Genomic DNA, 21,978 nt, shown 5'->3' on the forward strand with positions numbered 1-21,978 from the left:
TTCATTAAAACAAAAGAAACTCTATCAATTTTAAGTGATAGACCTCTACACTTCAAGACTCTCTGGATAAATCAGTTTTAAGGATTCCTTTTCCATTATTTTATATTACCACCGACTCAGCTCTAGTATATGTGTTAAAATATTAAATTTTAAGTCTTTGAATAAGGAGAGAGGAGGAGTCTAGTGAATAGGGAAATGTTTTTCTCCTAAAGGTTAGCAGGATAAAATCATAAACTACTGCAAGGAAGCTACAGCAAATACAGTGTTTGAACCTCCAGGAGGTTTAAAGAGCCAGGTCAAGGGGACTTGCTAGAACACAGAAACCGAGTTACAGCTGTCAAGAGCTGTCATGATAGTTCAAACTCAAAGTTACTTGAAGAAAGAGCCAGTGGAAGGTCTGAATGATGAAACGACTAAGAAAAGCAATTTGCAGATCTCTGAATTAAGAAACCTGAAAAAGATGAAATATTATTATTTTCCAACTGGACAGTCAGATGACCATTACACCAGTGCTAAAAGAAATGCAGATTTTAATTAAAGGAATAATTGCCTATGCAGTTCAGAGTTAGTGAGAAATGTTTCTCAATGTGTTAACTTTCAGATTACTGCTCCAAGACAAACGGGTACAGGTTTTCTCTTCTTTTTTTTTAAGTCATCTAAGCTGGAGGTCAAATGTTTGGATAAAAGTAAGTCTATGCAAATTCGCCTTTTGTTGTATGCAGACTATCTTTTCCTATTATATTATTTCTGAGTTTTATTTTAAATTTATAATGCTCTTAATCTTCTTCTCTGTGATATCTACAGGAACAAGGACAATGGTGGAAACCTTCAGCCTGAATAGTTCAGCAGCTTAGGCCAGCACACGCATTCATCAAATGCAAATAACGTCCATGACAGTCTGTGTTACTCTGATTTATTTCAACAAATCTCAAAAGCTATATTTAAAAAAAATAATCTCAGTAAGTGGTTTAATATTTTGCTGCAATTAATGCTCTTCTTTGGCTTAAGCATACTGTCCAATCATTAAATAAGCTTACCAATCTCATTGCCCTTTACAGAATCTATTGAAAGTCTTTTTCCTCTCAAATACACAGAAGAAAATAGGGCAAATTTAAAAACAAAGGAAAGAATAAGCCACTCACAATCACAGAATGGCAGGGGTTGAAAGGGACCTCAGAAGATCATCATGTCCAACTCCCCTGCCAAAGCAGGTACCCTACAACAGGCCACACTGGTAGTATACAGATGGGTCTTGAGTATCTCCATAGAAGGAGACTCCACAACTCCTCTGTGCAGCCTGTTTCAGCGCTCCATCACCCTTACTGTAAAGTTCTTTCACACACCTGTACAGAACTTGCTACTCCCAAGTTTTAGTCCCTTTGCTGTGCACCACTAAGTAGAGCCTGGCCTCCCTCATTATTTACCTCCTGCCTCCCTTTAAATACTTATAAGCATTAATAAGATTCCCCCCTCCCCCCCAGTCTTCTTTTCCCCAGGCTGAACAGACCCAGGTCACTCAGCCTTTCCTCATACAGGAGATGCTCCAGGCCGATTATCATCTTTGTGGCTCTCCGCTGGATTCCTTCTAGGCGATCTCTGTCCTTTTTGAACTGGACCCAGTACTGGACCCAGTGTGGCCTCACCAGGGCAGAGGGTGCAGACCACCTCCCTTGACCTGCTGGCCACATTCTTTTTAATGCATTCCAGGATCCCATTAACTTTCTCGGCCACAAGGGCACACTGCTGCCTCATGGCCAACCTCTTGTCCACCAGAACCCCCAAATCCTTTTCCACAGAGCTCATCTCCAACAGGTCATTCCCTAACCTGCACTGATATATGCAGTTCTTCTTCCCCAAGTGCAAGACACTACAACTTTCCTTGTTAAACATTATCAGGATCCTCCCTACCCAAATATCCAGTCTGCCCAGGTCTTGCTGAATGGCAGCACAGCCTTCAGGCGTCAATCACTTCTCCTCGTTTTGTATCATCAGTCAACTTGCTGAGGGTGGACTCTATCCCTTCATTGAAGTCACTGATGAATGTTAAACAAGACTTGACCCAGCACCAATCCCTGGGGGACACCACTAGTTACAGGCCTCCAGCTAGACTCTGCACCACTGATGACTACCCTCTGAGCTCTGCCAGTTTTCAATCCACCTCACCATTCACTCATCTATCCCACACTTTCTAAGATTCATAACCAGGACGTTGTGGTAGATGATGTCAAATACCTTGCTGAAGTCAATATACACAAACATCCGCTGCTCTCCTCCATCTACCCAGCCAGTATGACACCATAGAGGGCTACCAGGCTGGTCAAGTACGACTTCCTCTTGGTGAACCCATGTTGACTACTCCTGGTAACATCCTTGCCTTCCAACTGCTTGGATGGAACAACTTGTACCATCACCTTTCCAGGGACAGAAGTGAGGATGGCTGGCCTGTAGTCTCTCTTGCCCTTCTTGAAGACTGCAGTGACATTAACTATCCTCCACTTATAAGGCACTCATTTAAACATATGTTGAAAGGGACTCAAAAGGATCACCAGGTCCAACTCCAACATTTTTGGACCACCCAAAATTCAAACCTTATGCTTGAACTCCAGCAGTTTGGGGCCATGCCCACTGCTCTGGGGAGCCTGTTCCAGTGCTCAACCATTCTTTCTGTAAAGAATTTTATCTTCACATCCAAAACTGAATTTCCCAACAGAAAAACTTAACCCTATAGAATTATGGACTGCACAACCACAGGAGATCTCTGAAAGCTAATACAGATAACAGGATGAACCCTACAGATGTGAGCACAACTACATTCTCCTTATTCTCACCATGCTGAATAACATCTCATTGAGCAAGTGGCCCACTCTGCACACAGTGCCCTGGTTACAATCTGCCAAACCATTCAGAGAAGCTGACTGAGATTCACTTCTTTTCATGGTGTGACAGGTGTGTACAGAAATTCAAAACATAGATAGTATTTTGCTTTCAGCACTGCTGAAACATATCACCCACTGCCTCACTGTGCTCACATCTGCTGTTTGGTCTCTATAAATGTTCAGCAACTGTCAACGTATACCAGTGGGTGCAATGTTTTCCACATGGAGGAATTCAATGGCTCACTTCTTCATATGCACTCCCATGTCAGGTGCCATTTTGTCACACTGCTGTTCTATTGCCATTTGACACCTAGAAACAAAATTTAACAGAATACTGCTGGGAATGTTCAACCTCTACTGCCATACCACAAACATCCTCCTCTAATGCAGTGGGCCAACATAATAAAATCGGAAGCATTATTTTCACAGCAGCCCTCTTACTTTAACATCGGAAGAAATTAGACGTGCCGAGTTTCTGAGAGGATGGGAAAGTGAAAAGCAGAAGACATTTTTTCTAAGATCAACAAAAGGCAGTAAGAACCTCCCAATAATAGCAATTATTTCTTTTCTTCCAGAACATCTCCTCACACTCCACAGATTTCTCTCCCTGCTTTAAGCAAATATTTGGCTTGTCCCCTGGCCCAAGTCAGATGACACTTGTCGAGCCTTGAATCCACTTACTCTCTTTTTTTCAAATGAGCAGTATTCAAAATTATCTTCTGTTGGGATAACGTCAAGAAGCAGTAGGGTTGGTTTCCTTTCTTTTGACCAAATACACTCATGATGAAAAGACAGGAATCAACTATCCACACTGCAGACCAAAACAAAACTGCTGTAACCCCTATGAGGTCCTTCTGCTCAATATCATCTCTCCTCACCTGCTTGCAGCTTTCCTGTTCTTTCATGTTTCACTCTCCCACGCTCTCATTCACCCCATATCCATGCAGACTTCTTTTAATTGATCCAATCAATTCATCCTCAGTTTTTCTGCTAACCTTCTGCTGAAACTAAACAACCTGTTCTGCAGTTTCAGTCTTTCGTTATCTTCATTCACTTACATTCAGTATCCACATTTACTTATCCCTTTCCAAGTAACTAGTCCACACCTGAAAAATAGTATTACTACTGATCAGAGAGAGCAGAGCAGTTTTAAACTCCTGCCCCATTACTTAAACTCCTCAGCCAGATTAGTTATAGGGCAATAGTTACAGTTAAGGTACAGAACAATTAGTCACAGGGCTAAGTTCTCATCTGTTTCTTTATCCTCTTCCCCGCATAAAAATGGAAACAAAGATGGTGGAGTTCCCACTTCATTATTCCCCTCCACATTAATGAATGGCTAGCTTGGAAAAACAATTTCCTCCACAAATTTCAAGACTCTTTTTGGTACTTGCATTTAAAGAACTTCCATTTACAGAAAGGCATGTAATTATGTCTTTGCTATTAACAATGCCACAAAGAGATAAACGTTATTTAAACCTGCTGCAAATTCTGAAGACCAAAGAGTTTTCATAACCAGGTCATTTTAAATGAAAAAAATTCAAGATTAGTCAATTCCATGCCACTTAAAGAAAAATCAGGTAGATGATAAATTTAACTTCAGCAAATTCCATCACTTCACAAAACAATTCAGCATTACTTTGCTAAATCTTGTACTATATGCTATTTTTCCCCCCACAGAATTAAGATTTAGCTTCCTCAGATCAGCTTGAGAAACTTTTCAATGCAAAAATTATCTATGAAAAGAACCAAAAAATAATTTGGATTATTTTCTTTTTGTAGAAATGGCTTCTTAAGCAGATAACTTCTTTTGTCTTCGCGATCTTCAGTTCAAAGTTAATGCAAAGTCTCCACCTGGTGGCGAATTGTATTTTGGTGAAAGAGAAACATTTTGTACCTGCTCAATCTACTCCATCAATCAGCCCCCTACTCAGTCAAGCTACTCTTTCAATTTGTTTATTACCATTAAATCAGGCAAAAGAAACCACACAATTACATCCTTGTTCTACCAGGTTTTCCATGATATTCATAAATCCCTTCCAGATCTGTAATTTGGCACTGTTGTCCTGACACTATTTTGTCAAGTTCTGTTACTCCTTTTTGATATGTACAATCCTCAAGGAGCTCAAACACCTGGAGAAAGAAGGCCATACAAACTGAAAAAAACTATATATATATATCCTGCAGAAAATGAGAATTTCACAGCTCATCTGAAATGTAAACCCACCTGAAATAAAGAAGAAGAAAAAAACAACACAATAACTAGGGGGAGAACAGTTTGTGAGGTCCTAAAACTAACCTACCAGTATCGCTGGATGTGGGAAAAAAAAAAAATAATAAATAAATAAATAAATAAATAAATAAAAATCACAATTTTAAAGAAATCAGTTTGTGGATTCCTGTTTGTCATGCATGAGCAGTCACTTCATAGCACTGCACAGAATGACAATGCACCATTTGTACTCCAGGATTGAACAAAAGAAAAAAAAAAATCCAATTGAGAACCTAAAAAAACCTCATAATCACTGTTAAAATATATTATAAACCATAGTTTTCTCTTGCTGAAGGCATTACAACTATTCTGTAAACTTAATGCAAACTTCAGAATATTTCCAAGAGCAAAGCGATCTTCTCTGTCTTTAAATCTTCTTTGCTATATTCTATTCTTGTGCATGGTCCAGCTCTTCATCATTAACTTTGAGCATCCCTGGTCACCTAAGCCCACCACTAGCAGAACTACTCCTTGATTTTAGCAGGGACAGAAATAACAACACACCATAATCACAATGACAGGTTTGGATTCGATGATGTGAAATTAAACAAATGCCTACACTCCCTTTGCCAGATACCGTGGACTCATATTGCAGAACTGTGAACTTACAGCTTATTGGTCCTTTATTAATTTTGAGAGTTTTGTACCCTGAGTACTTCCACATACAAAAAGAAACCAAGTAGAACAGACTAATGCAAATTTACACAAAATCCCATACCTACTTCAGAAGAAACCATCTCCTTTCGAGGAAGTAGACAGTACGGCCTGTCAACTCAGGCTGCTGTAGATGTCTTCTGATGTGGGGCTCCTATAGCCTTTTCTTTTGGACTGTTCCACTTTATGTGAAACACCTTTATAGCCACTGTGGTAGAGAATAACACGCAACAAATACATCCGGATTTTCACAGTGCAATTTCAAGTAAACCTCCAAGCTCCCTCGCATATCCATCCAATCCACCAACCAAACAGTGCAGAAAGAGGAGCACTTATAAAATATTCTCATGTAAGAATGAATAAGACTTTCCTAGATGCACTGCATAACAGAATAAATTATTTCAGAAGCAAAAAATACCTCTGAGGTCGTCTCCTTCAGCCTCACAGGAAACAACCTAAGCTTGTTTCCTTCAGGCACTTTATCTAATCTAGTTTTAAATAAGACATATAATGAGGCTTCTACAGCTTCCCCTGGGAACTTATTCTACAGCCTAATAGAACTAATTATCAGGAAGTTAAAATTATTTTTTAACTTCCTCCTATTACTTCTTGTTATATATATTTCATACAGTAAAACTTTTTTTTGAAATACAATAAATAGACTTCTTTTTAAAAAGAAAATCACTATCATTGTTAACAAGCTCACAGATTCAAAGTTTCCTTTCACAAAGGAAGTTATTTCTGTTGAAAACTTACAAGACAAGATCTGAGCAAACAATTCTCTACTTCTATAGATAAAACAGAAGTAACAGCACTGTAATGTAACCCACACCAGAATCTGTGTTACTGGTATCAAGCAGCTATGTCAGGTGAGCACCCATTCCCTTAAGATGAAAACTCCTTTGTTGAAAGAGATTTGGAGTATAGCTGATAAGTGAAAAGGGGCAAAAACTTGCCATAAAATTCTAACTGCCTGGATGGAATAAACAATTATTGATGAAACAAGCTCCCTGTTTATTATGAATTTATTTAGGAATGGAAAATCCATGGCCTCACTGGGACAACTGTGCCAGAGCTCAGTCAGTCTCACTGTGAATCTCAGGAGTCCCTCCACTGCAACTGTGTGTCTAGTTTGCTAACTCAGTGTTCCTCAAGCCTCCTCTTTGAACATGGAAAACATCAATTTTGAGAGAAAACAAAAGGAAAAAAAAAAAAAATGGCAATGGGCTTAATTTTAAAAAATACATCAAAATAATTTGAAAGAAAAATAATAGCGTAAATTTAAGGCACATGGACTTCTTTCAGTAGGCATTAAGCAGAACTGCAGGTTTTTTTTCATAAAAACCCTTATTTAGCAGCTTTTTCATTCCCTCCTCTTGAGAGTGTTTCACCATGGATATATAAACGAACAGGTCACAGCACCAAGGCTTTAGAACAATGGCCAGTCCTACGCCCATACCTTTTACCCAAAGAATCCTGAGTGCCTTGCTACATACAGGATGTTCTCTCTTAATAAAGAAAAAAACACCATGCAGGAGCTTTTACTATGTTGTGGTTTACTAAGAATTTATTCTCAGAACTCCTAGTACCTGAGCAAGTGCTGCAAACAGTGCACTGCACATCACTGGAAAAACGAACATTACCTTCTTATGTGGTGGATGTTTTATGAGTGACTGCTCACTACAAGTGATTTATAGACATGTAGCAATTCTGCAATGACAGAAGTGCTTGCTTATTCACCACACCAAAAACCAAGCTCTAGAAAAGCATCAAGTTTACAATACATCCTTACGGTTTTCCCATTCAGTTTGCGGCTCAAATTCCACACTGTTCAGACTCTTCCCTGGACACTTTACAGAAAACCTTGGCACTCCCCAAGGTTGTGGGACAGTAAACCCAAAGATCAGCTTCTGAGTCCTTTGTTGGATGCAGCACCATACAGCTTTGGCTGTGACTGCATAACAAGCACCAAGTAAGGAACGCTGAGCTTCAGCCAATTCTAGATGGCCAGCAGTCAGTGCAGACTCCACAGTCCTTGCCATAAAAAGAGGCAGATGCTTCAGGATACACTCTAAATGACTCATGAGCCAAAAGGAGATAGATCTCAAGGACCCAAACTGAAACACAGAATACAGGCACCTGAGACTACTCCAGCCATCTTACACCACAGGCAGGTGGTTTTTACCACCCCATAGCTCCTCATGAAGTCAGAAGCCCAATTTGTCTCATAGTGAAGTTCTATCTCAAAACACAAACGCAGTTTTCTTCCCCTTCCCCTTTCCCCTTCCCCCTCCCCCAATTTTTTCAGGTCCGTAGTTTATTCTCAGAACTATCAGCCATTTGAGTTCCCTCGCTGGAAGCAGCCTACTCTGTGGAAAAGGATCCAAGATTAATTAGGGAAAATCAAGAGTGTAAAATACAGGAAACATTTCCAGATTATGAAAGTCTGCTCTCACAGTTGTTTCATCAAGGAGTGTTTCATATACACATACCTAAGAATTCATTTGAGCACAGGCTTTCCCCTGCCCAAGGAATAACTCAGCTCCTAGACTTGACTCCTGCGGCTAGAGACATGTAATGTGGCTCTTTAATATTTTTGTTCAGAAAAACAGCTTCAAGGGGGTAAGTAGGAGACTTACAACCTGAAAGTGGGAAACTAGATAAGAAGGTCTGAACCCTTGAAGGCAAAATGGGGAATACTGGCTTAATGCAAAGGTAAGTGAAATTCCACATTGTGTGGTATGTCAGATTAGAGGAGATCAGTGGTTTCATGGCTTGAAAGAAAATGAACATAATTAAAAAGCTTGATCATATATTATGTATTAAGTTCAAGCTCCTGTGAATCAGGGTGATTATACACTAAAGAATTAATCAGAATCAAAGTCTGTCAAAGTGTTTTCACTCTTAACACCATGGTATTCCTTTAAAGTAGAAAAAAATACACTGAACTCATTTAAAAACTACTTTTACTCCATTTCCTTTTATTTGCAGCATAATCATTTCACAGAAATGGGTCTAGTCATATTTGAGGGTCACACAGTTGGATTCCTGATGTTTACTGCTCACTAAAAAATTACGCTGCAGTGACAGTTTTAATTCCTTCATTATGCAGAGCTAGACGTGGTAGTCCTAGAAACATTCTCATTAAAACTGCAGGTATAATCAAGACGGCTCTCCCTAAAGTCACTTCAGAGCCAGATAAATATTGTCATGATTTTTTCCATAGTATTTATTATAAAAAAAAATCAAATCTCTTCCTCAAGAGAAAGAAATGAGATTTTTCAAACATGTCCAAATAGTAAGAAATAGAAATGTACTGGGAATGCATATTTGTAAGTGCCATTGTCATATCCAGTCTAAACATAATATCTATATGTCTACAAAAATCAGGAATCTGGGATACACTCTTGTATCAGACCTCCTCTAAAATATCATCTACTTCTTTTTCCCCCCATATCAATTTTTCTCTGAACAAATGCAGCAAGATCAGTGAAATTTAAAGAATTCAAGAAAGGAATAAGCATCCTGAAAACACCCACCCAGAACGATGTGTGTGTGCTCAGAACCAGCAGGTGTCAGTGCAGCCTAAACATGGTTCATCAGAAACCAGAAACTGAAACATTCTCATCACAATTCTTTAAGAGGTGCTGTCACAGTATAAACATCTCCTAAATTAATCCACAAGATTCAAAAATTTGCAAACAAGTGTTTCCTGCTACCCCAACATGCTGAATCACTGTCATTACTGGGTCTGTCAATGAGGATGTCACTGTGCAAAACAAGGCTTCAAAATCTAAGTTTGCTTAGTGAACAAACATGGCAGTGCCTTTGGCAGTTTGAACACTCCTCCCAGTTCCACATCTTTGTCCAAACACAAGGAAGCAACCGCTGGCCTCACGCTATGTGAGGCTCAGTGACCAGTCCAGCATCACTTTCCCTCAGAGAAAGAATCGCATCTTGCTTTTCCCCTTCTATCCACCCATGAGCATTCAAAGGACATCAGGCCCACTTTTCTATCCAAGAGCTGAAAATGGCCAGTAGAATCAGAATTTGTGAATGCCCCGATAACAGGAGGAAGCATCTGAGAAAACTAACAGCTTGCAACAACTGTAATTGCCTCCTTAGGAGATGAGTCTACAAAAGGAAAAACTCCATACAGTAACATTAAAAGAAAAGACAGACTAGATAACAGTATTCTTAAACACCTTAAAACAATGTTGAGCCCAAAATTAAAAGCTAGAAAGCACAAGTATAATAGTTCATAATCCTTTGCAGCCATTATAGATAATTAAAAGCAATGTCGGAGGCTCTTTTGCATCCATCAGTTTGCTTTCATAGAAAAGTACACCATTCATTAGTTTAAGAGTTCTTCATGCTTCACATTCACATTTCATTTCTTGAAAACGAACTTGTAAAATCTTCACAAAGTCAGCATTAAAGCCTAAATTCATGCCTGAAAGCCAAAAACTTCTGTGGTTCCTGGGCCATTCCAACACATAGAAACTAGCCTGTCTTGTCAGTACTCCTGAATAACCACCCCATGTCTCCAATAAAACTCCAATTAAAAAAAAAAAACAAAAAAAAAACCTCATAATGTGTACCTCTCTTTCACATAAGGCCCAGCTTCCTTTGTAAAGCATGCCAATGAGAGTATAACTTAGCAGCACAGAACAGAACAGATGAAGAGTGACTTTTATCTACGAAGTTTTACAAGTGAGCAGGCAGAAAAGCTGCACCATTTGTACAGCAGTCAAAAATAAACCTTGAATGAGGATAGCTGTAATAATCCACTTGACTGCTGCTGGCCTAGAGGGCAAGGAACATTCCTTGGTACCATCTCACAAAGAAGGCACACATTTTCTCCAATGCATTCACCAATCACTGAGGTCAAAAAGTTTCAAAACATACAGAATTACTTCAGCAAGGCACGCTGCGCACAGAAGATTAGCATTTTTTTATTCTTATCAAGAAGGCAGAACACTGAATACATCAACATACATGCAGACATTTCAATTCCACATAACTGGTTATCACTCATAAAACAAAAGGAATCAATGTCACTTAAACAATTTACAGAAAAAATAACGCAGAACACCACTAAATGATAAGCAGTAGTTTCCAGCTGTGTTTTACCAGACCAAGTAGTGTTTTTTTTTGTTCAGAATTACACTTGCTAAAAAGCAAAAGGAAAAAAGTCATTTATGCCCCTGTACCTTTCTTCTAAGTACAAATTTATCTCAAGTACTTCACCAGTATAGTCTCTCCCTTAAAAAAAAAAAGTGCGGTATGTCTGAAGTTGAGGGTAGGGGAAGTGCTCATTAAAGAAACAAGACTGAGAACAAAATCCATAGTTAGCACCCCAGTAACAACTGTAATATAACTCTATGATGCCCTTCTTCAAAGTTAGCAACATTAACGGCCAAAGTCCTCTCATTTTTCAGGTACTGTATAATCCTGAAAATACCTTCTATTATTTAGTTTTTAACTCAAGCAGCTTGATTATTAGTGCTTCAGAAGAGAAACTACTATCTCAAAGTAGACTCAGTATGCATTAAAAATAAAAGTCTCACAAATAAACCTAGCGTGCAATCTTCATAAATCAGAAAGATTTATTTTATATCACTGTTATTACCGGGCTCCATGTTGAAACAAGAGATAAGCAATGATGTACAAACACATCCAAATTAAACCAATATATTTTACATTATTAAAAACACATTTAAAAATATTTAGGCTGTATGTGAACACTACACGAACAGAACTGCCATTTAAGCATCCAGATCTTTCAAAACACAAAGACAAGCAAGATGTGCTATTACAACTGAGTGATAACCAGAAACAAGAAGCACGGTTCATTAACCCTTAGAACAACCGCACAGGCATTTAAACTAAGTATCACTTAGCACTACAGTGAGGTTAGTCTCAACAAAGTAAATAGAAAGTTGCTTAAGTTCCTTATGCAGTAAGGAAGTTATTCTTCTAAACCTGCAGTTCAATTATTACTGAAATTCTCTTTCAATTTCACACAACTGTCATTACAGATTGGGGTTTATCAGAATCACAACCAGTGCTTCTGGGAGTGTTCTAGGAGAAATCAATTTTACTTTTAATGTCATCACACTGCTGAAAACTTCCTTCACAGTGTAGTCTATATATAGTTTGGTTGGGATTTTTTTTTTTTTTTTGGTCTTATTTTGAACTCAGATCTTTTATTGCTGGCATATAAGCACCCTATCAGAACCCATTTTTGAAGCTTTATCACTAACTGTCCCGTGCTTCAGATTCTTTTTTTTATTTCACTTTTTTTTCCCCTGATGAAAGTAAAGCAAAAAAGTGTTTGATTTAATTATAATCTACTTCACAACTTCTACTACAACTAGAATTTGTATTAGGTTGCAAACGCAGTTTGGCTGATTCATTTCTATCAAGTGGAGTAAGGCTGCACCCACTTGTAGAGTAGACTGCATGGCCAGCAGCAACTAAGGAATGAGCCAAATTACTCTCCCCATACAGAACATCAACCTCTAATCTCATTCCAGCGCCATAGTGGTTAAAATGAAATATGAGACCCGGTTTACCAAGAAGCTCTTGAAACAGAAGCTTGGCTTCACTACTCCAGTATTCCCCTGCAGCAGGAACCATACCATGTAAAGAGCAAGAGTATGCCAAGCGTGGTAAGTAAGACAGAGCTTCTGGAATAACTTTAAGTTTATGGATAGCTGAATAGGGGATGCTTTTCAAAAAGCCATAATCAATAAACGTAAGAACAACAGACTGACTTGTCACTTCACTAATCTCTGCCCTGTTCCACTGTGCTTCCACTCCAAATTGGATCAAGCAGCTGGTACCAGGAGCTACAGATTCTTCAGGCAAAGCAGGCAAGTTCTCAGGAATATCAGAGAGCAGCAAAGTCAACTTCTTCATGCAATCAAATGTGTCTTTAAATTGGACACAGAAGTTTGAAGGATCAGTAACCATAGTTGCAAACCCAGCGTACCTTCCGTCACTTTGCAGAGGTATCCACATGACTGAATTTAATCTGACAGATTTAGCAAATTCCTTACAGTCCACATTCCCAGATTTTTCCGATCCAATAGTCTGACAAAGGCTTGAAGGCTGATCCAAGTACTCAATGAGCAGAAATTCCCCTATTAAAATTTCTACTTCCCAGATATGAGAGGATTCCAAATATCTCAGAAACAAGATCCTTATTTCACGACTTAGGAGTGCATTTACTATAGGGACAAATGGAATATTCAGTTTTTTAAACCAAACCCATTCACAAAACACAGCTTGTTTAGGAATCCTTTTCATCTCATTACTGAGACTCTTTGCATTATTTAAGGACACCACCTCACAGTTGCCATAATCAATGAAATAAACCAGCATTAGCTTCTCCCTGATAAACATCTTTATCACTTTTGAGCGATACCACTTCAAGTTCCTTTCAGATTTTGTCATGCACTCCAACCCTTCTTCAATGTTTTCCACTGTAAGCAAACCACTTACTTGTGCTTCTTTGACCAGCATTACGTTTAAGTCATTTAATATTTGCAAATTTCTAACTAACTGCACATTAAATTCCCCATCCACTGAAACATTCATTACTTCTGCTCTTTCTACTTGTTCAGAACTTAAGTCTTGAGGAGGGATATCTATATGTGTTTCAGAAGTATTTTTCATGTTAACAGCACAATTTTCCCCCTGATCCCCTAAGCCATTCATGGACTTCCCACCTTGAGCACTCTCATTTGTAACCTGAATTTGTTTTGGCATACTTTCCCAATCATGCACTGGTTTGTTTTGCAATCCTGCCTTGCCTTTTCTCTGCTGAAGATCATAAGACAAAGACTTCCCATCACAAATTATTTCCACTTCCCACTGCTCTCCATGTCGTTCTGTGAACTTGCAAGTGACTGGCTTACCATTTATTTTGCTTAGAAAATAGGAAGTACCTTCATCAGTCCAGCTTTCATCAGAAGTTTTTACTTTGCTAAGGAAACAATGAGTGCTGAGCCTCGGAAAAGTTAAGAGTTTTCTTTGAATTCCGCAGATTTTGGAAGGGCTTACAACTGCTGTATTACCATAGTCAATGAACTCAACCTCATACGAGTTTCCTGATTTCAGAGCTTTGATAACTGCCCTGTAGTAAAAACTGTCAGCGGCATGCTCTGCTAAAATGAGATCCCCTACCCTGAGCTCATCTAAGCCACTTTCACGATGGGTATTCACCACACTTTCATTTAATTCTTCTTCTAGTTGAATTATTAAGTTTTCATCTTCTACAAACTGAATGTAGAAACTTGATGGATTATTTATGTGAGAAATATACACTTCCACTTCAGAATTCATCTGAATATCACGTGGAGGAAGACTAGTTAATTCAGAAACGTTCTCATTACTCTTTTCCTGCCGACCTGTATTGGTTGGTTGCTTGGTACAAGATTCAGAGGGAGCATTTATAGCTATTCCATTCAAATCTGAAGGATAACATTGTGATAGAGAAGCAGGCTTTCCATCCAGATGTTTCTCTCTGCATTCCAGGACAGCGCAGACAGTTTCACGAAAAAGTGGCTCTTCACTGTCCTCAGAACTCAATGGGCTGGAGGACTCACTATGCAGGTCATGTGTGCTACCATCAGCTTGCTCTTCATCTCCAAAATGCTGTTCTGCATCTGTCTGGCAATAGTCACGTACCTGACGTACCAGTTTAGTTTTCAATTCAATTCTTCCATGATTTTTAGCATTTCCTTCTTTAACTTCTTTGTCAACTTCCACGTGATGCGCCACTTCATGATTTCCAGCATATCGTTCTGTATAATCCGTAACAACTGCCAATTCCTCCAATATTTTTTCTTCAATTTTCTGACCCACTTGGAGCTGTTCATCATACAGCTCTACAACAATCTGGCCATTTGATTCCCTGGATACAATCACAGCCCTCAGCAATTTACCAAGGAAAGTCTCCTCAAACCATCTAATAACACCTGCTGGAACATTTTTCTCCCTGAAATCTGACAGACGGCATTTAATAGCTTGCATGGGTGTGAATATAAGGTCTGTGGCAGAGTCTGGAAGAGGCATCACCTGGTCTCTCTCTGTCATCTGCTTATTTCCAAAATCCACAAAGTCAGCATATAAATAAGACGTTGATTTCATAGGAGAGACCAAAGCTCTATAAAAGAGACCATCTTCAAAATATCTAGCTATACATAATCGCATATTGCTAGTATAACATTTTGTGTGATCTGCCAGTTTGCTCGTTTCACTGACCTTCTTCATCAACGCCTCTATGGTTTCAGTGTTTCGATTAAGCTGGCAATAGAATTTTGAAAAGCTATGTATATGAGTTATGTAAATTTCTTCCTCGCTTCCAATTTTTATATTAAAAGTTGAATAGAAAAAACTGTACAGAGAACCCAAAGGTACAAGCCTCTGCAACTCAATACAGTCAGAGTGGTTGAGTCCACATTCCCTGAGAAACTCCTCTGCACCAACAAATGGAGTCTGTAAGTCAACTATATTGCATAAACTGCTTGAACTAAGAACAAGAGCATAGACAGTGCAAGTCAATGGTCCAACAGAAGCAGAAATGAAATCTTTAAAGTGTCTACACACTTCTTCAGGCCAATTAAATGCATCAGTCTGTAAGGGTGCATTTCTAAGTGCACACTGAAATGCCTGACTTTCCAGAGTTAAGAAATCTGGAAGAATAGCCTGAAGATCATTAAGTACAACTCTTTCCCGATAGCCATAATCTACAAAAATCACATCAACCTCATCTGAGGATATCTGCTGTACAACAGCTGCTCTGTACCACTTCCCATCTTTGGGACATTTAACAACACAGGCAACCTGTCCAGTTTTGTAAGGATGGGTATGTTCTTTATAGTAATTCTGGATTTGCTTCATTAAACTATCTAGCTCTGGTAGTTTATTTTGCAACTGGCATGAAAAATCTGCTGGGGAAACACTGTAAGAACACACCACTTCAAAAACAGCTCCCGGTTTAAACACAAACTCTTTATAATGTATTTTTTCCTCAGGCTCCGATTTATGACCTTCAGAGGGAACATCTTTTCCGAACGAGGACCGTGTAACAGACTTTCTCAGCACAGAAGGCATGTTTACTGTTTTTTCCTTCTGAACTACTCGTCTACTTTGTAATGTGCTGTTTTTATAAGTTTTAGAGGCACACAGTGCATTTACATGTTTTTGTCTAGATCTGCTTTGATTCCGGGCTCGGAATTTTTTGCACGCATTCAGAGCAGAATCTGATCTCCTTTCCCAGTATTCTGCATATCCAGCCTGAACCATAAGTGCAGCAACACTGCATTTCTGAGAAGCAATATTATACAATGCATTAACAGTGTATTTGTTACCATGCTTACCAATGACCTGAAACATCAGTACTCTGTTAGATACAACCTCTTTGAAGAAATCATTCTCCTTTTTAACCCACATATCATCAACAGGAAAAGCACAAGCAAGTTCACAACACATGGCTAAAGCTGGCAAACTGGAAAACTCCGGAAGCAATGTTTTCACATCATAAGAGGGCACTAGGTCTGTATTCCCAAAATCCAAAAAATAAACAGTAACATTTACATCAAGCACTTCAGTGACAATACCTCGATAATAATGTCCATCTTTGCTATACCGAGCACAGCACAGTAATCCAGGTTCTGGGTTTTTAAGGACTCTTTCCTCAGCTCCACACTGGTTATACACATCTGCAATATTTTCTGTCAAGGCTTGAAACTCATTCTGATACGCACACATTTGAATCCAGAAGTTGGATGGGTTTATGACATACACCACAAAAGCAGCATGATGAGAATTCATCTGCATTTCTACACGTTTGCAATGACTTGATAAAGTCTCACCCCATTCAGGTAAGCAGCTTTTTGTCTGTCTATTTCCAGCAAAACTCTCACATGACTTGTGAGAACTGCGTGTAAAGCACACAGCATGTGCTCTGCAGCTTACACCAATATTGGTGATTTTGGTTTCCAAAGGTGAGACACATAAGGCAGCTCCTTCATTCAACTTTTCTGGATGCTCAGTATTAATTCCAAGATTTTCACCTGGCAATGTAATGTAATACAAGTGAGCACTGGCATCAAATGAGTTAACATAAATATATACAGAATTTTGTCCTGCCAAGGCTTGTATAAACCTTTTCAGCTGAAGTTTTATTACCGCCTTATCATCATTACCAAAACAAGACAGCGCACACGGAAATGAAATCATTGGTAGTGACATGAACTCTGCTAGAAGCTTCTTAACACAACTAGATGGTACAGCTTCAATGCTACCAAAATCCATAAACCAGACTTCCACAGACAAGTCTGGTAAAAGCTGCCTTATCACTCCTCTATGCCACTGTCCATTTTTCCTTTTGGCAGCACAAAATTGTCCTAAACTATCAGAAAATGTATTATTTTTTGTGCTAATATCTTCATAATACAAGCACATAGCTTCTGTCAAATTTTCCAGCTCTTTTTGCCATTTCTGTATCTGACAGTAAAATTTACTTGGGCTTTCTGCGGTAGTTATTTTTACACTTACCCTACTGTCAGCTGGTAGATTCGGAAAAAGAACATCTGAAAATAACCAGGAAGAGTCTGATGGTTTCTCAGGATTACTAAAACTAAGTAACTCCTGGACTGAAAGTTTCTGTTGCAGAAATTGTGGCAGTGTCCTGAACTGCGGGGGAAACACTTTTAACATTTCTACAATAAGACGAAAGGAATCTCTATCCACAAGTTTCCCTAAGTTCAGTTCAAGAACATCACTGATGATCTTCGGTACTTCAAGAATAAACAACTGGTATGATGTGACAGCTTCTACATGACCTGTGACCTCTAATCCCACCAGTGATGAAAAATAATTTATGGCTTTGGGACTCCATTTTTCTCTAAGAGGAACTATGTTTGCAAAAATCCCACAAACTATCATTGGTGGCAGCTGGAAAAATTTATCACAAGCAGAAGCAACATGCACTTCCTCAACCATTACCACTTGCCCAGTGTCTATGAGGAAGGTCTCAAAAAAATGCCCTTTTTTTTCCAAAACTTTTCCTCTAAACCAATTTCCTTCTTTGTCTTCCACAAAGCAAGATCCACCAATGTCAACATTATCTTTTGCTTTGAATACACGTTGTATTTCTTGTTGTAGTATGTGGTAGTCAGGTTCACACCCTCCCTTGCGTTCACCCTTGAATGCTATAAGCAAGGATTCTCGTCTGCACTCTGTATGAATTATCTTCAGATTCATATCTACTGTGTCTGATGAGGGAGTCAGAAGTTCCATTCTGTCTGCAAAGAAAAGGAGCAAGATCAGCCTGATAAATTTCCATATTTTACTTTATCAACTAATTCCTTACAGAAAGCTTTTAGAATGTTTTAATAGCATCCTTTTACTGATCCAGCTAAAATGCATACTAAGCATTTAACATTTACCAGTTTCCTCTTTTACTTTTCTGTGAAAAGATATCCAGAAATACTCAAAGAAAAAAAAAAATATCTCTGGTGTTGCTCTTGTGACTATAGTCTAGTTTCCAAAACAATACATAAGAGAGGGAGGAGGAGGTGCAAGACCATGAAAATATGTTACCATGTTAACATATGTGTATATATATACAGCCTCTACTCATCTCACAAAGGTTACTTACATAGTAAATTCAAATACTACGTTCTCCGTGGGAGATTCAGTCCAGAGTTTTGCCCTACTGGATCTGCAGTTACAAGAATTTATCTACAGAAGCGTTTCTAGTCCATTCCTTCCTTCTAAATACTGGGATGACAAAGACTCTTCTCATCCTCTTGTTTTAGTGCAAATCATTTCTTCAAATCAATGACACTTCATCTTGCTGTGTTACACCATTACATACAGCTGCACTGTTTGCAAAGCTCTTTAACAGAACAGCAGCTCTCATCAAAAGCAGACATAAAGGAGTGAGTGGCCACATAACCTGTGGTCGGAAGAAATCTGATCCCTGTCATTCTAGTTCTACTCTACCAAAAAGCTTACCAGAACACCTTGTGCTGAAGAAGGAAGAGATGATGCTACAGACACACAGCTTTTCCAGAACAGTTTAAAAAAAAAAAAAAAACACAACGGAAACAAAATCTCTCAATAGAAGCAGTACCAAACCCAGCTCCGGCAAACAGCTTCTTAAGGAATTCCCTCAATTCCTCACCATTTCCCATAATAAGACAGAAAACTAAACCTTCAAAATATACTTTTGTCTACCTGATAAAAACATCTGAGAATAAAAACTGAGAAGACGCATCATTGATGCTTTGGCGCCTTGTTTCTCTCAGCGAAACACATAACAGATGGAAACAACTTTTCATCAGCGCTTTTTTGGGGCAGTTATCATAACCCCAAATAACAACATCACACTGCAGCACACCTATTCCTACAGCTTACAAAGTGAGCCCTTCCTTCACACTCACCTACCCGACATGGAGTGTTCTTTCAGGGCACACTTCTCAGAAGGCTCAGACTCTGTATCTCTCTAGAAGATAACAAGACATCATTACGTAATGAAACTTCTGTTTTCTAAAAGCTCCCAGCTCTCCTCAACACAGCCCAGAAGAGTAAATCAGGGTGTGAGGAACCCACAAAGATTTACACAGTGCCACCACGCCCGACAACGAGATCACCGAGCACACCAACAGCAGAACCCCGGAATAGAGGCGGAGCCCCGCGCGCCCGCCCCGCAGCCGGCACGAGGCTCCAGCACCACCGCAGGCGCTCAGCGGAGCGAGGGCTGCGCCCGCACCGCGCCGTTCCCCCCACGCGGCCGCTACAGGACGAGACCCCACAGCGAAAACCGCCACTCACGAGCACGAAACCGACGTGTAAAAGCCATTACCTCCACAGAACGGCAGTTCGATGCCACCCGGACGCCGGACGCCAGCAGCACCACAAGACCACCGCGCTCCGCCAGCCTACAAAATGGCAGCGGGAGCACGGCCGAACACACCGAGACCAGCGCGCCACGCGAAACAAAGGCTCTGCTAGCGTGCAGGGCGGGCCTTAGGGTTGATTGACGGCGGCGCTCAGCCAATCAGCACGGCGATGGGCGAGAGGCGTCGCGTCCCTCGTGCTGAGGGCGGGAGGGGTGGAGAGGTGTGGGTTTAAATTTCCCGTTCTGGGTGTAATAAAGGTGCTCACGATAAAGACACGTGGTGTGAGAAGCAGTGCTCCTGAAAAGAACAGTGAAGTATAGGAGCAAGCTGCCCGGATGGTGGAGTCGTCATCCTTGGATGTGTTCAAGAACCGTGGCTCGGAGGGATGTGGGTAGTAGGTCAGACTGGTGGCAGTTGGACTAAGTGATCTTGGTAGTCTTCTCCAACCTCACGGATTCTATGATTCTATGAATAAAGTAATGTAGAAATGCCCTATGCAGTCTCTCTATGCCACCGTTTTCCCATTTGGTGCTTTTTTTCAGCTATAAAACCAACGTGTTAAGCCAGCCTTGGCTTTCTTCCTAGCAGCATACATTAAGTTTTCACACCTGTACGTGCCTTCAGGCAGCTTCTCGTGGAGGCTTTCCTGCAGGAGGCATCATTCCCTGCCTGAACCCCTCTAACAGGAGGCAGAGTCTTAAGAAAGGCTCTCCAAACCTGAAAATAAATGTCTGCAGCACAAGGAAAGAGTGATTTAGCAGCTAAGCATCTGTACCGTGCTTTTTTCTTTTTCTTTTTTTTTTTCTCCCCCACATAAATGTGCTAATCTGCAAATACTTATTGCTTATTTGCAGGTACCGTGTTTTGTGTAGATGTACTGGTGGGGAATTTAGGGCACTCTTCTAAAAAGACTAGACAAAATTGAAGGTTTCTAGAAAATACAGCTTCCAAGTGTTCGTCTGCTTTAAAGAGGTGCATGTGCTATTTCTAAAGGTAGAATGCTACTATATTTAGCACAAAATAACCTTGCAATACTGAAATTTTCCCTTCTCTAGGATGCTTTGAAGCTGTTTAACTAGGTTAATTTACGTATGTTGCTTGATGTTACATTATCAGATTTCACATCCATCGCATTAATTGGGCAGTTAGGTAAGAGTGAAGGTAATTAGTATTACGTTTATAGAGAGCAAAATTAAGACTAAATCTTGTAAAGAATTTACGTTATTGCGAGATTAAATCCTCAAAATGAAATGTAGAATCCAAAGTAGGCATCCAAGCCTTTCCAGTGCGAAGGGAGAGTGCTGCCTCCAAGTGACAATTCAGAAGCCCTGTGTGCTGCATCAGCAGCAATCTTGTGCTCATTAATCTGGAGATTATGAATATGTTACAAAAGAATGTGGGGTGGGACTGTGCTTTTCTCTGTAACTTAAGCTGAAGTCATCCCTGTTCAGACTACAATCCAAAATTCACTCCTGAAGGCACAGCGCTATTTTTCTTATATTGACATCTTGCCATACTCAAATTACAGTACTGATGGCAACTGTAATATAATGATCTTATGGCTAGAACAGTCAGAAATTGACTCTTTCAGCAAGAGTGACTTTTAAAGTTGTGTTCCACTTCCCTGTAAGAGTGCCTTGGCCATGGGCAGTGTGATGGAATGCAGTTTGTCCCTCCTGTTTGAAGTTGTGCCACTGTTGGTGGTAGAAAAGGAAAAGAAAGGCATGAGTAGATAGTCCCGCAGGGCAGAATGGATGATGCAGCTTTCTCTCCTCTTTCCAGAAGGAAAGAACAGCTATTTTGCTGTTTATGCCTTTTGTATAGATCTTCTTCGCAGTTTTTCTTTTCTGCAGCCAGTGAGGGAATTGTGGAATTGTGGCATTATGCAGGCACATATGTGGCATTTTTTTTGGTAGCTCTTTGGTTTGCTCAAAAATTGTATGATTTTTTTTCCCCAGACTTAGTATCTACATTGGCAAATACATATAAAGCATATTCCCTGTTACCTGGTTACCGTGAGTTAACCATTAAATATTTTTGCTGATTTATTCTGAAAGTAGGTTAACAACTTTCTAGTAAGCTTACTTTTATCTTACTGACAGAAATCAAAATAATATAAACTAAAATGGAAAAAAAAAAGGTATTATTTCAATCTGTGAGCACTTTATCACTTAACAAATCCTGAATAGAAAATACCTCAAAGATGAAACTCCCAAATTGAGCCTCATGTTGTCTTTTCTCTATATCAAACTAA

At 39.6% G+C, this 21,978-nt stretch overlaps 1 protein-coding gene and 1 long non-coding RNA gene across 10 annotated transcripts in view; both read right to left on the reverse strand.

The window, feature by feature from the left end:
* LOC122156038 overlaps positions 1–5,948 on the reverse strand; it is a 65,711-nt gene extending 59,763 nt beyond the window's left edge. The window contains exon 1 of the long non-coding RNA XR_006167367.1: positions 5,867–5,948. This is a non-coding gene — a long non-coding RNA (uncharacterized LOC122156038). The remainder of the gene's footprint in view (positions 1–5,866) is intronic.
* A 4,793-nt stretch (positions 5,949–10,741) lies between these two features.
* The window catches only part of TDRD15 (tudor domain containing 15), a 30,716-nt gene continuing 19,479 nt past the window's right edge, over positions 10,742–21,978 (reverse strand). For 4 of the 9 annotated variants that reach the window (XM_042810402.1, XM_042810436.1, XM_042810444.1 and 1 more), the window contains 2 exons: positions 19,270–19,327; positions 10,742–18,122 (listed from right to left, as the gene is read on the reverse strand). In XM_042810402.1, coding sequence (XP_042666336.1) covers positions 12,145–18,122; positions 19,270–19,327 — 6,036 coding nt within the window. In that variant the 3' untranslated portion in view covers positions 10,742–12,144. Of the gene's footprint in view, positions 18,123–19,265; positions 19,328–19,687; positions 21,419–21,978 lie in introns of all 9 variants that reach the window. The other 5 variants (XM_042810420.1, XM_042810466.1, XM_042810413.1 and 2 more) reach the window with 5 other exon arrangements.

Source organism: Centrocercus urophasianus, unplaced genomic scaffold (genome assembly GCF_019232065.1).
Source record: "Centrocercus urophasianus isolate 14NV4802_14NV808 unplaced genomic scaffold, USGS_Curo_1.0 seq_10, whole genome shotgun sequence".
NCBI classification, from domain to species: Eukaryota; Metazoa; Chordata; class Aves; order Galliformes; family Phasianidae; genus Centrocercus; species Centrocercus urophasianus.